At 36.0% G+C, this 13,646-nt stretch overlaps 1 protein-coding gene across 1 annotated transcript in view; it reads left to right on the top strand.

Annotated features, from left to right (window-relative positions):
* PCLO (piccolo presynaptic cytomatrix protein) overlaps positions 1 to 13,646 on the top strand; it is a 359,578-nt gene that overhangs the window by 234,814 nt on the left and 111,118 nt on the right. The window contains exon 11 of the mRNA XM_065667248.1: positions 8,057 to 8,182. Within this exon, the coding sequence (XP_065523320.1) occupies positions 8,057 to 8,182 (126 nt within the window). The remainder of the gene's footprint in view (positions 1 to 8,056; positions 8,183 to 13,646) is intronic.

Here is a 13,646-nt window from a genome sequence, read left to right as displayed (position 1 = left end):
GTGTCACCATTGCCATATCTTACCTTAGGATAGACCAGGATTCTGCACAGATAGCATGAACTAGTGTTCAGTAGGTGATTGAATGAAGTGACATTTCTGTTTCCTCTTAAATCTGTCCTTCATTTTACCAGCTTCATGAAAAGAATTTATGACAGATACAGCCTTTGTGCTCCCAAATATCAGCACCATGATTACTGGAGAAGTAATGCAAATTGAAGTGGAGGAATGTGTTTCTTGCTTTCTTCTTAGCATGACTGTATGTTAGACAAGTCTGTGCAGCACCCTGGGCAACATTTTTAGCAGGTGCAATAATTATCACTGTTTATTGAAGACAGCAAGATTTTCCCAAATTTATTAAACATAAGAACAGTCTTACTAGGTAAGACATAAGGTTCATTTAACCCTTCATCATGGTTGTGACAGAAGGTATTTATAAAGCATGGGTAAACACAGTACAATATTCTTACAGCTTCCAATAGTCTGTGATTCAGCCACTTTGTGAAGCAGTGATTGCATTCAAAGGGGGACTACTCTTTTGTTTATGCATTATATTATAGCTAGCGTATACATCTATATATCTTACATATTGTATAATACTATATCCTCTTATATTTACTTTAATTCTGTTGATGTTTCTGAGGTACCAAAGCTGATACAGATGGGAGCATTGAAGACTAACATTTTAATCAAAGAACTTCAGTCAGTCAGTGGCATCTATTGAGACATTGGTGTCTATCAGTAAACACAGATGAATCTCAGTACCTACAGGTTTCTAATAGATTTAAAGTTACAGTTCACCATAGATGGATGACACCTCAGATTCTGATGTGATAAATCACTCAAAAAGGAGAGTTCTGTATCTTGTTTTCAAGTAGATGTAATAAGTGCTCCAAGATGCTAATTCGTAAACCACTTTATGATCCTTCAGGATGATAACCAGTGTGCAAATCAGCATGAAGCAGACTTGCAGCTGATATAAATCAATGCTGTCCTATTAAAACAACTGGAATATATCTGAATTTCATAAGCTCAGTATTTGGCTTCATGCGTATTTATGCTTTAATTGCCAATGGCCAAGAAGTGCAATAACTGAGTAGGTTTAATCATGTTTCTGGGAAACAACTTAATTTCAGATAATTTTGTTAGCACCAAAACAATTCTCTGAAGCACAATCTTGAAAATGTTATACCTATCTAGACAACCAAGCTGTGATATTGATCAGCATGCTGCGTATTCTAGAGAATTGCATAAGAATAACAATGCAAATAAAAATTTATCCTGGGTTTTATTATACACATTACTTTTCCTGCAGCTTTCCAAGTGCCTGCTCTAACTTGGTTTTGTTTGCTTTGTCATGTTTCTTTTCCATCTGTTCTCCAGACTTTACAGATTGCTTTATCACAGCTATGATATCTGAATAAATAGCTTGTATTTCTTCATGAGACCTTTAAATCTGAACTCTCCAAAGAGAAGTTGCTGTTGGTTTTTTTGTGGCTGACACTTCTGTTTCATACAGACAATAGAACGTGGTATAAAATTGTTCCAGCTGATAAGGCCTACCAGCACCCTAGCATATGTCTGGTCTAGATAAGGCTGGAGGAGGAATGGCGAGATAAGTCTAGTAAATGAACACAGAAGGAAGGTATGGGTCTGTTTCTGTTCACAGCCAAATAGGGTTGGAAGACTTCTTATTGTTTGATTTGATTGATGTGTTCTCATCACTATAGCATGGTATTCTGGCACACCGCAAAATCTTTCATGCCTAGTGTCTCTTTTTCATTCTTTATCCTCATGCATTTTTCTAATTCCTACCATTGGATCTTGCCAAAAAAAGGCCAACCTTGTGCTTTCTTGCTATGATTCAGCCTTCTGGGTTTGAACTGTGTTTTTGAAAGTATTGTTAGAAAGTGATGAAAACTGTATTTGGACTTGTGTATTTTCCTCCCTCAGTGGTATGTCTGTTCACTGGCTCATGAGTCTGAAACATAACACTTAATTTACCTTCCATTTCAAACCACTCAGGGATATGTGTTCTAGCCCTCAGCTGTACTTCGCAGTTTAAGCCCATTTCAGTTTTTTCCATCTACTTCTGCAGAGTTTCAACTTCAAGGCACATAATCATAGAATCCCAGAATGGTTAGGGGTAGAATGAAACTTAAGATCATCCAGTTCCAGCCCTGCTGCCACAAGCAGGGACGCCTCCCACTAGACCAGGTTTCTCAGGGACCCATCCAGCCTGGCCTTGAACATTGCCAGGGATGGAGAATTCACAACTTCCTTGGGCAGCCTGTTCCAGTGCCTCACCACCCCCACAGTAAAGAATTTCTTCCTTGTATCCAACCTGAACTTCCCCTGTTTAAATTTTAACCTGATACCCCTTGTCCTATCACCACAGTCCCTAATGAAGAGTCCCTCCCCAGCAACCTTACAGGCTCCCTTCAGATACTGGAAGGCTGCTATCAGGTTTCCACACAGCTTCTCTGTAATATATATCTGTAATATATATACATATATAAATATATATATTATATAAACAAAATATTATTTGTAATAATAGTGATTCTGTTTACTTTTATGGGAGAAAGCATCCCTGGGAACCTAATATTCGCCTTTTGTAAAGGCACGACCCTTAACACCAGCAAAAGCCTAGTGTGCCTTGAATTACCTTTTTAACCTGTAAAGGGTTATTGACATTTGTTTGGAAAGACAAGTGTAATCATTGCTTGGTTGCTGAAGTAGTTCCAGGAAATCTAGGCTGTTTATTCTCTAATGGCTGTAGTGGACTTGCTCAGCAAAGTAGTATGAAGATAAGGTTTCATGAGCTGCCCAGTGACCACAGCGACAGCAAAATACTGACAGCAATCTGATGTTTATTATCTCCATAATGGACAAAAAAGACCACATTGCAATTGCAGAGCTCAGGTCAGCCTACACCAGCAAAAAAAATTATAGTCTTTTTGCTGTGTTTCCACTGTGATACAATAAAATGTACAAGAGGATACAATGTCATAGTGGTCTAAGATATTGAGCTGCACAATTTCAGGATAAATAAGTCTAATTGGGCACAAAGTACCTGGTGGTGGAATTAAGGAAAAAAGAATGATGAATTTTTAAATACTCTTTCATTGATGCTTTCCAGGTCACCAGTGACAGAATTTATTAGTGTCAAGTTGTTGGTCACTAATCAAATGCGCATACATACATATATACCTAAATTTATATGGAGATATAGATATATAATGACTATGCATCACTGAAACAGCTATATAAGTCAGTGGCTCACAAGCTAAACCACGACAATGATTTAGAATCCATATGTGTTTATTTTTTCACAGTATAAAACCAAATTATTTGCATGAAATGTCTTATTAAATTATGCTTTTTGTGTTGTGGATTGGGGGGATTGAGGGGCTTTTTTTTGCTTAGCATGCTGCATCTTAAGGCTTTATTTAAGATTAGATAGGAGACTAGAATCACAGCCTTGGGAGATCAGTAAAAACAGTTGCAAATAGGTATCAGTCTTCTAGCCTTGAAGTGTCCTAAAAAGGGTTGGATCTTCAGTGTGTAAAATTCCCTTTGAATAGATGCTGTCCTGAAGATATTATCCATAGAAATCAATACTCAGAGTTTAGAAAAATGCCCTCTCTTATTCAAAGCACAGTGATTCGCTTTCTGAGGTTTAAGTGGTCCTGTATCTTCTAGAGAAGAAAAGAGTAGTTTATTAACCTGAAAATTAAAATTGAAAGATAAATGTCTGGTTATATCAAAATAGTCTGAGAGACGGAAATTAAGATTAAAAAAAAAAAAAAACCCAAAAAAAAAAAGGTCTGAGAAAGCATGTGGTTGATATTTTTAAACTATTGGTCAGCATCACTGAGAAGTGGTAAAGTCAATATTTTCAATAGGTACAGTATAAAGAGGTGTGAAATTCCATCTTCATGTTAGAAAATACAACAACATCCAAGCAGTATTTGTTTGTCAGACAGATCAGAGCACTTGAAGCTCATAGGGTAAAATGCAACCAGTTCATTCTGACTACCAGGAATTGATTTTTTTATTTTTTTGTGATTTAAGTTAAAATATTTTTCCAGTAATGTTTTTGCAACAAAATAATAATGGACTACAATTTTTTAATTTAGTGCAAACAGATCAAATTAAATTAAAGGCCCCCTGATTTATCCAGCAACAACAACACACTCACACATCCACATGTGGTTGTCCTTTAGCAAGCATGCTTGTACTTAATGCATAATGTCAGTCATACATTTGACTCTAAAACCTGCAAATATAAAATCACAAGGCTTTTCAAAGTGTCTGGGAATGAAAATATTTATGTATTAGCATGTAATGAGCAGTAATATGGACAAACACCTTAGATTTGCAAAATGAGAACCACTAGGTCAGCCATTGTTTTCAAAGTTATCTAGCATAGGTATCCACAGAATTGCTGCCGAAATCAAGTGTTTTATACACCCATTATATGACAAACCACCTCTCTGCCATTCTGTTGCAATTAAGGTATCAGAGGTAAAGACAGTAGCGTAGTATGTCATGAGAAAACTCTGACCCTGTAGAGTTACTTTCCTATGTAATTGAAAGTGTCCAGTCCTGCTGATGTGTTGAGAAGTCCACTTGTTGACTGGATGGATAAAGAGTAAGTTACTGTGTGATTGTTTGTGTGTGCTGTACAAAGAATAGTTGTTTATTGGACTTGAAGAACTTCATAATTCCCAGCTGTGAGCCTCAGATCTGTAACATATTAATTAGTCTTTCAGTAGTGTTTTATCAGAAGTCCTTTGATAAATGTGCAGAGCAGCACACATGAATTTCGAAGTCCTGAGGATGGACTAATATTTAAAAGCTTTTGTAGAGGTATGAATTTGCTTTATACAATGAGGTGCTTATTTTTTAGAGACTATGTATTTCAACTCTTATCAAGGACATTTAGACCCATCCTTAGAATGATGAGTTAGCTTTGCCTGTCAAGCAGGAAAAGTAAGTTTTACTTGTGCTAAATTTTAAATTTGCTCTGAAATAAGGTAATTAATTAAAAATAAGTATGTAATTTGTTCCAATTACCCTGAAAAATTACTCTCTTTAACAAAATTAATCTTAGAATTTCCCATATCACAGTCCCAGGGTGCTGATATAGCTATTGTTTAAAACACGGCATCCTTTCTGTATATCAAATCATTTGTGCTAGAAGCCAGCCAAGTTTAGTTAATCAATTATCACCCATACCAAGTTTATAATTAAAGAAATATTAAGTACCGTAATGAATATATCTTGTAGCAGAAATCTAATCGTATTTTCCATTCATGTCATTAGCTTTGGTATTTAGGTGGTATTGTTTTATGTTTATTACTAGTGTCCCTTTCAGTTTTTTTCTTTAGGGGGTCCCCTTGAAACCAAAATATTTATACTTTTCCAATTCTTAATTTGGTGTTAGAAGAGGGAGAGAGAAATATGCACTTGTCATGTCCAAAAAAGGGCTTAAAAAGTTTTACATTCTTTTGCATTTCATTTTCATTACTTTACATTAACAGGTGTAAAGTCTTACAAGAAGCTGACTTTCTTGTAGATGTTCCCAGGTTCTCATATTACAAGAAGACAAACAGGTAGAGATGGGCCAGACTGCCTAAAATTTTTAGCATTAATTTCGGGAACTTACTGTCAAATTTCATGCTATCACCTGAGTATCCACAACTCCTACTCAAGATTCTTAGCTATGACTGCACAGCACTTCATAGTGGATTTTTGAACTGGCAAAGTTGCACTGGACAAAAAACAAAGTGTACCTGAGGGGGCATTCTTGCCTTATCAAATCTTAGTACAGTTGTAACTTACAGAGTTATTGTTCATGTTGTCATAGGGTTGAGTTATCATATTCCGTAAATCTCTTATCTGTTCTGAAAATATCAAGACTAAGTATCACCACATATGTAAAACAGAAATGCAGAGACTGAAATTGGCTTGTATGACAGATCTGAACTGTATCTCGGTTATAAATATAATCTAAAGGTGAATTATGTTCAATATATGCATACAAATCTCCTACATGAATGCCCAGTCATACCATACCAAAATCAATTTCTGCTGCTACACACTATTGTAGATAAACAGTACAAGATCTAGTCTGCAGAGGGTCTTGATCATCCTTTGTAAAAACTCAAGGCCTATCATACAATATTTCATACACTAGTCCTCAACCATATCATGGTTTATTCCCACAATACCCCTGAAACTCATCCTTCGGCATCAGCCACCACTGAAATCATTCACTAAAAGTTCTGTGTTCTGATAGCCCATTGCCGGTGGTCATTCCACCATTGAATCCTCATCCAAATTGTGTTGAGTCACAAAACATAGATCTAATGGAATCTACACCATCTCCCTGAAACTGATCTGTACGCATCATCTGAGGTGCCACCAGCCTGCATCACTAGCGTGGCTGAACTTCATTCATGCTTCAGCAATGTACACTAATTATGACACTGTAGCTGTAGGAACAATCCTCATATAGTTCCTTTTAATTTCTTTACCATTAGTTTTACTTGGTTGCTCTCGTCCACCTGTTTTATCAGTATATTATAGGGATACTTGCAGTGGTGGAAAGAGCTGTTTCCATGTTAAGTGATTCCTGCTAAGCCCCTTAAGTCCTGAGTGGACTTAAGGGTTTCTTTAAGGACTGTGGCCTTCCTTATTTTTATATTGTGCTTTACAGGATCCATGTATGTATTGAACACCAGGCATCTTCCAAAAGAAAAGGCTTGTTTCTAAAAAAAGATTAATATGCAATTGTGGTGAAAGCTGAGGCAAAAAGGATATAGTATTAACTAAACTGGGATAGAAAAGCTACTTTTTTTTTTGGCTAGAAATGCAATGTGGCTATCTTGTTTCTAAAACAAACTCAGGGTTGATTTATAAAACACTGATAGCATTATGAGGAAAAACCTTAATCTGTAAAGATAAAGAATTGCAAAGAGATTGCATGGTGAGCTTCCTCTAGATGAGTAGTCTAACCACTTAGCAGGGTTGGTTTATTAAATTAATATATTGAAAATAAATTATTTGGCCATTAAAATAAAAATAGGAAAATCAGCTTTTACATTCCCTGATTGAAGTGTCAATCATCTCATGTGAAATTTTATTTTTCTTCAAAGAAGAAATTTGGTTTTCTTGTACGGGAAGCATTTTTTAGAAAAGCAAGATAGCATAAGAAATTGGCAATGCATAAGAAAGATTAGCTTAATGGGATTATTTTTAAGCTTTTGTTTTCTCTCACATTGTTCTGTACATAAGGGAGATTAGTGATCTTCTCTCCAGTTAAAATAATCTGGGTGATCAAAATGTTTTCATCTTTGTAATATTTTAAAAAGGGAGACTTCCTGATGCTTTACATAGAACTATTGTAGACTTTTTCCATTTTGATAATTTGTGCATCCTTTGTTGTAAAAGATGTCAAATAAATGCAAATATTTAAGAAAAATAATAGCATCTGCCAAATATAGGTTCGTGTAAATGTACATGCTTTGCTTCTGGAGCTTAGTTATCTCTGTCTGTCTCTATATTTTTGTAATTCTAAAAGCTCAGCTACTATAATTGTTTAGCTAAATTTCATGCAGGTTTTAGGCATATAATCAGGCTATCTTTTGAATCAACACTTCACATGGATTTATAGCAATTTAATGCAATTTAAATAATACTGCAAATTACGGTTTTCTTGAAATAGTTTTGTCATGCAAATAGTCCCTTTTCAGTATAGTAGGGCTGTCAGAAGAAGGTAGGATTGGCTTCAATGTAATTTTTAGTGAATTGTGTTATGTCAGTCAGACAGTAGTTACTCAAAGAGATCTTTTCCTTCACTGTAACACTTCCCAAATTCAAGTCTTTGGGAAAGTGGTGGATAGGACTGCAATTAACCTTAAACTTCCAAACATAGCCTGAAGTTTTTTGTGACATCCTTCAGTAACCTCTGTTGAGTTGTTCTTTTCTTATCAGTGAATTATTTACTTCTTCATCTTCATTTAAAGTTTTCTCTTTCTTTTGATCACAGGCAATGGTCTGGGAATCCGAGTTGTAGGTGGGAAAGAAATTCCAGGAAGCAGTGGGGAAATTGGAGCTTACATTGCCAAGATCTTGCCTGGGGGCAATGCAGAGCAGACAGGGAAGCTGATAGAAGGTAAGATAAATGCATGATTAAAAACTGGAACCACGAGAGCACTGCTACTTCAGTAGAATTACTTATACATTTTCTCTTGCACAAGATGTGTAATCTTGTGCACGGAGTGAGGGGCACCCAAGAGCCCCTCTAAACCTCCATGAATCCCAAAGCAGCCAAGGGCCGATAGAAGGTTATTTTATGACTTCTGTAGCCAATGAGAATTGCCAAGATGAGCCATATTATGGCATGTCTTCGGTAATATGTGCCAACATGCTGTCTGCATTAGGTGTAAGATAATATGTCAAGAGTCCAGCTGTGTATCATAGACATACACCATCAGTGTATATTCGTGGACATGCTGTTTTGAAGATCTTTAACATGGCTTGATCATCTAGGTATCTGTGTTTGGGATTACTTACATTTCTTTGTTGCACAGGTAAAACAGATCAGAGATCCAGTTGTCTCTGTGACATGCACCAACTTTTTTGGAAGTTCCCTAAAGTCAGACTTGACTGGATTTATCTGACCTAATTTTAGTTTAAGATAGTCATCCAACCTGCCTCAACAGGCAACACAGAAAAAGAAGTATCTACAGAAGGACAATTATTTAGTCTACCACAGACTTCTGTTTCAAGAACTTGGAGTGTTTTCCTCATTTAAATTACTTTAAGAATCACAGAATCACAGAATCCCAAGGGTTGGAAGGGACCTAAAAAGATCATCTAGTCCAACCCCCCTGCAAGAGCAGGGTAACCTACAGTACATCACACAGGAACTTGTCCAGGCGGGCCTTGAATATCTCCAGTGTAGGAGACTCCACAACCCCCCTGGGCAACCTGTTCCAGTGCTCTGTCACTCTTACAGTAAAGAAGTTCTTCCTGATGTTAACGTGGAACTTCCTATGTTCCAGTTTACAGAAGACAGCATTAGACTACATATCATCCTTTAGGCAGCTAAAGCTAGTTGAAATTTATTTGACTTGATATTTTTTTCTGGGATTATTGCAGATGTGATAATTCTGTTTAGTAACAATGCTTTTTCTATCTGCGATCACATAAATGGCCCCTTACATGTATTTTCTAAATCCTTTTTTCATACAAATATCTGTATGTGCCTGAAATGTCAGTTTATCCATGGACAAAAATATAATACATTTGTTTCTAATTCACTCAACTAATAGTCTTTATTTCTTTAATAAAGGCAGATGTTGAGGAAAAAAAAAAATAACAAAAGGAATAAGATAAACCAGAAGAATAGTTCTCCGAGGCAGAATTCAATTCCCATTAAATTCTTTGAATAGTAAGCATGCAATAAAAGTCACAATTAAATCAAAAGTACTTTGCAGATAGAAAAGCCGAGCAAATTAAGTAAAGAATGTATTCAAAACTAGTAGTTTAAATATATTGTGCGTATTACAAAACAGTGTCACCTGCCTTCACCCTGCTGTTTTTTACATCCTTGGTGATTTCTTTGTCAATATTTTAATGATAGACATAAAGAAGGTGTGCATACACCAATTTCAATGAAATGATGTATCAACAAAAATATCTTAATTTTTGCCTTTTCAAGTTGATTCTGCCTTTCGTATTTTACAGCTGGTATCTCACTCATCAAATGATAGAATAGTATTATTTGTTGCGTATGAATGATTAAACAATTGACCTTAATTTAGTGTGGTTTGAAGCAAGTATTCATTTTAGCTCCCTCCATACAAAACAATAGGTCTTTCATAACTATCCTAGATCATGCATGCATCATTTCAGTACCAGCAGGTAAATAGGAGAATGTGGCTATTCAACATTTCCCCAAGACTGGACATTCAAGAAAGAAGATGAGCAGTCACTGCCTGGATTATCTCTGGTCTTTTGGTTTCTGTTGTCAGGAACTTGTCTGGAAATTGAGGCTTAATGAGATCTTCACTTAATATATATTTTAGCAGTGATCAAGAACATCTTGGATTTACAATAGCTGCAGGAAAAGTTCAGACATGGCAGTTTGCTTTTCTGTCTGTTCATATAAAGTATTTTGAAGGTTTATTCATATTTTGTAGAAAGATGAACAGAACAGTAAGCTATTTATTCCTATCTTTCATTCTCACAGCCTATGATCACTCCTGTTTCTGATCTGACCTTTATAAAAGTATCCTTGGCTTGGGTGTGTTGGCATAAATCATCTCCATCAAAATCACTATACTTTACTCCGTAGATTTGTCCACATAATGTCCCAGAATATGTTTTACTATTGATGTGTTAAGTGTACTGTCAGAGAGCAAAAATGCTTTCTGCAAATGTGCCATTACTATAACATACAAGACAAATATTTCCCCTTACTGTCAGTTACCTTCTCTTTATATCTGTTACTTTTTATGTTTAGATGGCTATTGTAGGTCAACAAAGAATATCTGACTACTTCACTGTTCGTTTTGTTTGGGTTTTTTAGTGGAACTATGGCTGATGCACATTTAACCCCTACCCTTCAGAAGTGCTAAAATCCACTGAGGTCTTCAATCACTCTCATATTGATCCATGGAAATCCAGCCAAACTGCTAATGCTACCAATATTGCTGATGCTGTTGTGTCTGAAAATAGATGCTAGCCATCATTTCTTTTTCAAGTTAATTGCTGTCTCTCACATCACATGAGAACACAGAAAGCTGCTTCTGTAAATGATAATTTCATATTAGTAATTTATATAGTAATCATGAGTCGCTTTTTCTGCTGAAATGCTGTGTGACTTCAAGTTAGAGTATATACCTATTCATCAAGTAAACGTATACTACTGTCATTACAAGGTAATACCTTGACTCATTAGCTTTTCTAAGAACATGATTCACTGCAAAAAATCCCATCAATTTAAGTAATTTCTCTCATTCTAAAACCAGAAAACACTGGGTCAGGTCTGAAAATCCTATCAGTAACATAAAGAACAAGGATAGATTTACTGTGATTATGAAGGAAGCCAAAGGCCTGCATGCTGGCTGCATGACTGCGTATAAGAAGAAATGGTACAATTTCAGATATAGCTAGAATTCCTTTCCTTAGGGAATAGCAATCCATAAAATTATAGCCTTTTTAAATAGCTTTGGAGGAGTCTTAGTGCTGGAGGTTATTTATAGTTCTGACTGGCAAATATCAGTCTTCTTCGTTCCTTCACCTTGAATTGCTTTCAGATGTCAAAAATATCTCTGATTCATCACTCATTGGCGTTACAAAAGCTGTAGGTGGAAGACTCATTCCACTGAGCCCATCAAGTGCAGGAACTGTGTCAATTTGATAGCTGTGTCTGTGCTCCCTCTCGTGTTGACAGAAACAGTTCAGTTATGTTCCACCTGGTAAATTTGTTGGGTGAATGGCATTTCTGCCAGCATTTTTTTTTTAGAAACAGAAGAACCCAGAGTAAAAAGCAAAAATCCAGTATTAATGTGTTACCAACTGTTACAAATTTGCTGGATGCCCTCAGCATTCAAGTTTTCTTATTGAAACATTTCAAGAAGCTGAGTGAAGAGCCTGGGAAGTGGTGAACCAGGAGTGTCTTTGTTCCAAATTTTCAGTCATCCAAACATAATGAGTTGCTGTGCTTGAGCCAGCTGACGTTCACTGAGATGAAGAGTTCCCCTGAACTTCCAGTCTCCTAGCAGTCTGGGGAGTTTGCATGGTCTAAAAGCTAAAGGTGAACTTGATTTGTGATTATCTTACTTTTTTTACTGACACTCCACTGAAGAGCAACCATGACACTGATCAGATTTTTACTAACCTGTCTGAAGCTTTATGGATGCATGTTTATTTTTAACATGTATGCCTCATTAAAATAATATCTTTCCAAACTTAAAAATAGGGAAATCATATATAGTATGATAAATGTATCATATATAGAAAAAACTTCCTATTATTAAAAATATTGAAATAGTACTCCCAGTTCCTATTTTATAGCAAATATCACAAAGGAATATTTATAGCATAAAATGGAAAGATGCCCCCTATTTTGTGGTTCACAGACTTTCACTGTAGAATTTTAGTGAATAAACAGTCCATGCTAGCAAAGAGACATTATTCAGTTAAATTCAGTTGAATTTTGCATGTTATACTTTAAAATATTCATCATGCAGGGATTTTTTAAGCTTCCCCCTCCTGAAGCTGGTCCAGTAGTATAAGAAAAACTACTTGATGTGAGTACAGACAATTAAAGAAAATACCACCATGTTAAAGCTATTTAGTAGGTCAGGGAAAATACACTGCTATCTGAGAGTTCTGCAGTAGTTAATGGTGCCCTGCATGTCAGTCCAGTCCTTAAGCACTTGTTTTGGTCTGGATTAATAACTACTCTCCTTAAGATGCAAGAATCATTGCTCCTCGAAACACAAGAAAAGTCCTTTAAGAAGATCCACCTCCAGCGTCTTGAGCAGGTAAAAGCACATCCATTTTTCTCAGCATTAAAATCTGAAGATGACAATGAGTTCTGAAATGTACTCAGTATCTTTTAGACTTAGACTCAACTGCTAAGATGCAGATGGTCAGTTTTCCAAATTGGTTGGTTGCCTTTAACTGTGCACATGGCCATTTCCCCTCAGCAGAGTATTTTGAATGAGTGGGTCTTTACTAGAAACGTCAGAGCTCTCTTTCGTCTTTAGAAAACTGTGCAATCTCAGAACTTTCAGATGTCTTCAAGAAATAAAGCTGAAATCTCCCTATTCCTCTTATCCCTATTTATTCAAGTTTCTTTACCTCCTTCTATAGAAAGTCTTATGTATTTTTATATATGTATTGAAGTGTCACAATTTCCTTTTGTAAGACAACTTTTGTTGCGCAGCTTACTGTCTCTCTCTCTCTCGTGCCCTAATATGAGGCCAAATAAACAGAATCATTCCTCAAATTGAAACTAAGAGCCTCTGAGAAGAATGTAAATAAGGCTGATCAGTGGACTAGAGGAGACGATTAGAGATGATTAAGTGTACTTTGGTTGTCTAGTACAAGTAAAATTAATCTGGGCGTAACCAATGTTGTATAGAACCTCTTGGAATACTAGGATCACTGTTTAATCTGCAAAGTATTTTCTCTGTTCTGGACAATAACATCTTTGAATACAAGCATCTTTCTTACTCCTCCAGGTAAAAGTGCCAACTAGCCAGCTTCCAGAAGCTGTTTCACCACAGCTTTGCCTCAAGGATGTTCCCTTCATATGTTTTCAGATCATAAGTTTTTATTCATAACTTTTTAAGTTTTTTAATTCTTGTTAGAATCATAGAATAGTTAGGGTTGGAAAGGACGTTAAGATCATCTAGTTCCAACCCTCCTGCCATGGGCAGGGACACCTCACACTTAAAAAGACAACGCTTGTTGTCTTGAAGCTTATTATTTACTGGCATTGGAAACACATGGGTTATTTTAAGAAGTTATTATTAAGAAGTTATTTCAGAAGAAGAGTGAGACATGCAACTGAATTATTGACCAGTCCATGAAAGGATGAATAAGAAAGTATAGAAACA

The sequence above is a fragment of the Lathamus discolor genome, chromosome 1 (assembly GCF_037157495.1).
Source record: "Lathamus discolor isolate bLatDis1 chromosome 1, bLatDis1.hap1, whole genome shotgun sequence".
Classification (NCBI taxonomy): domain Eukaryota; kingdom Metazoa; phylum Chordata; class Aves; order Psittaciformes; family Psittacidae; genus Lathamus; species Lathamus discolor.
Note: the sequence above shows the minus strand (reverse complement) of the source record. Positions and strands in the feature narration are given on the sequence as shown.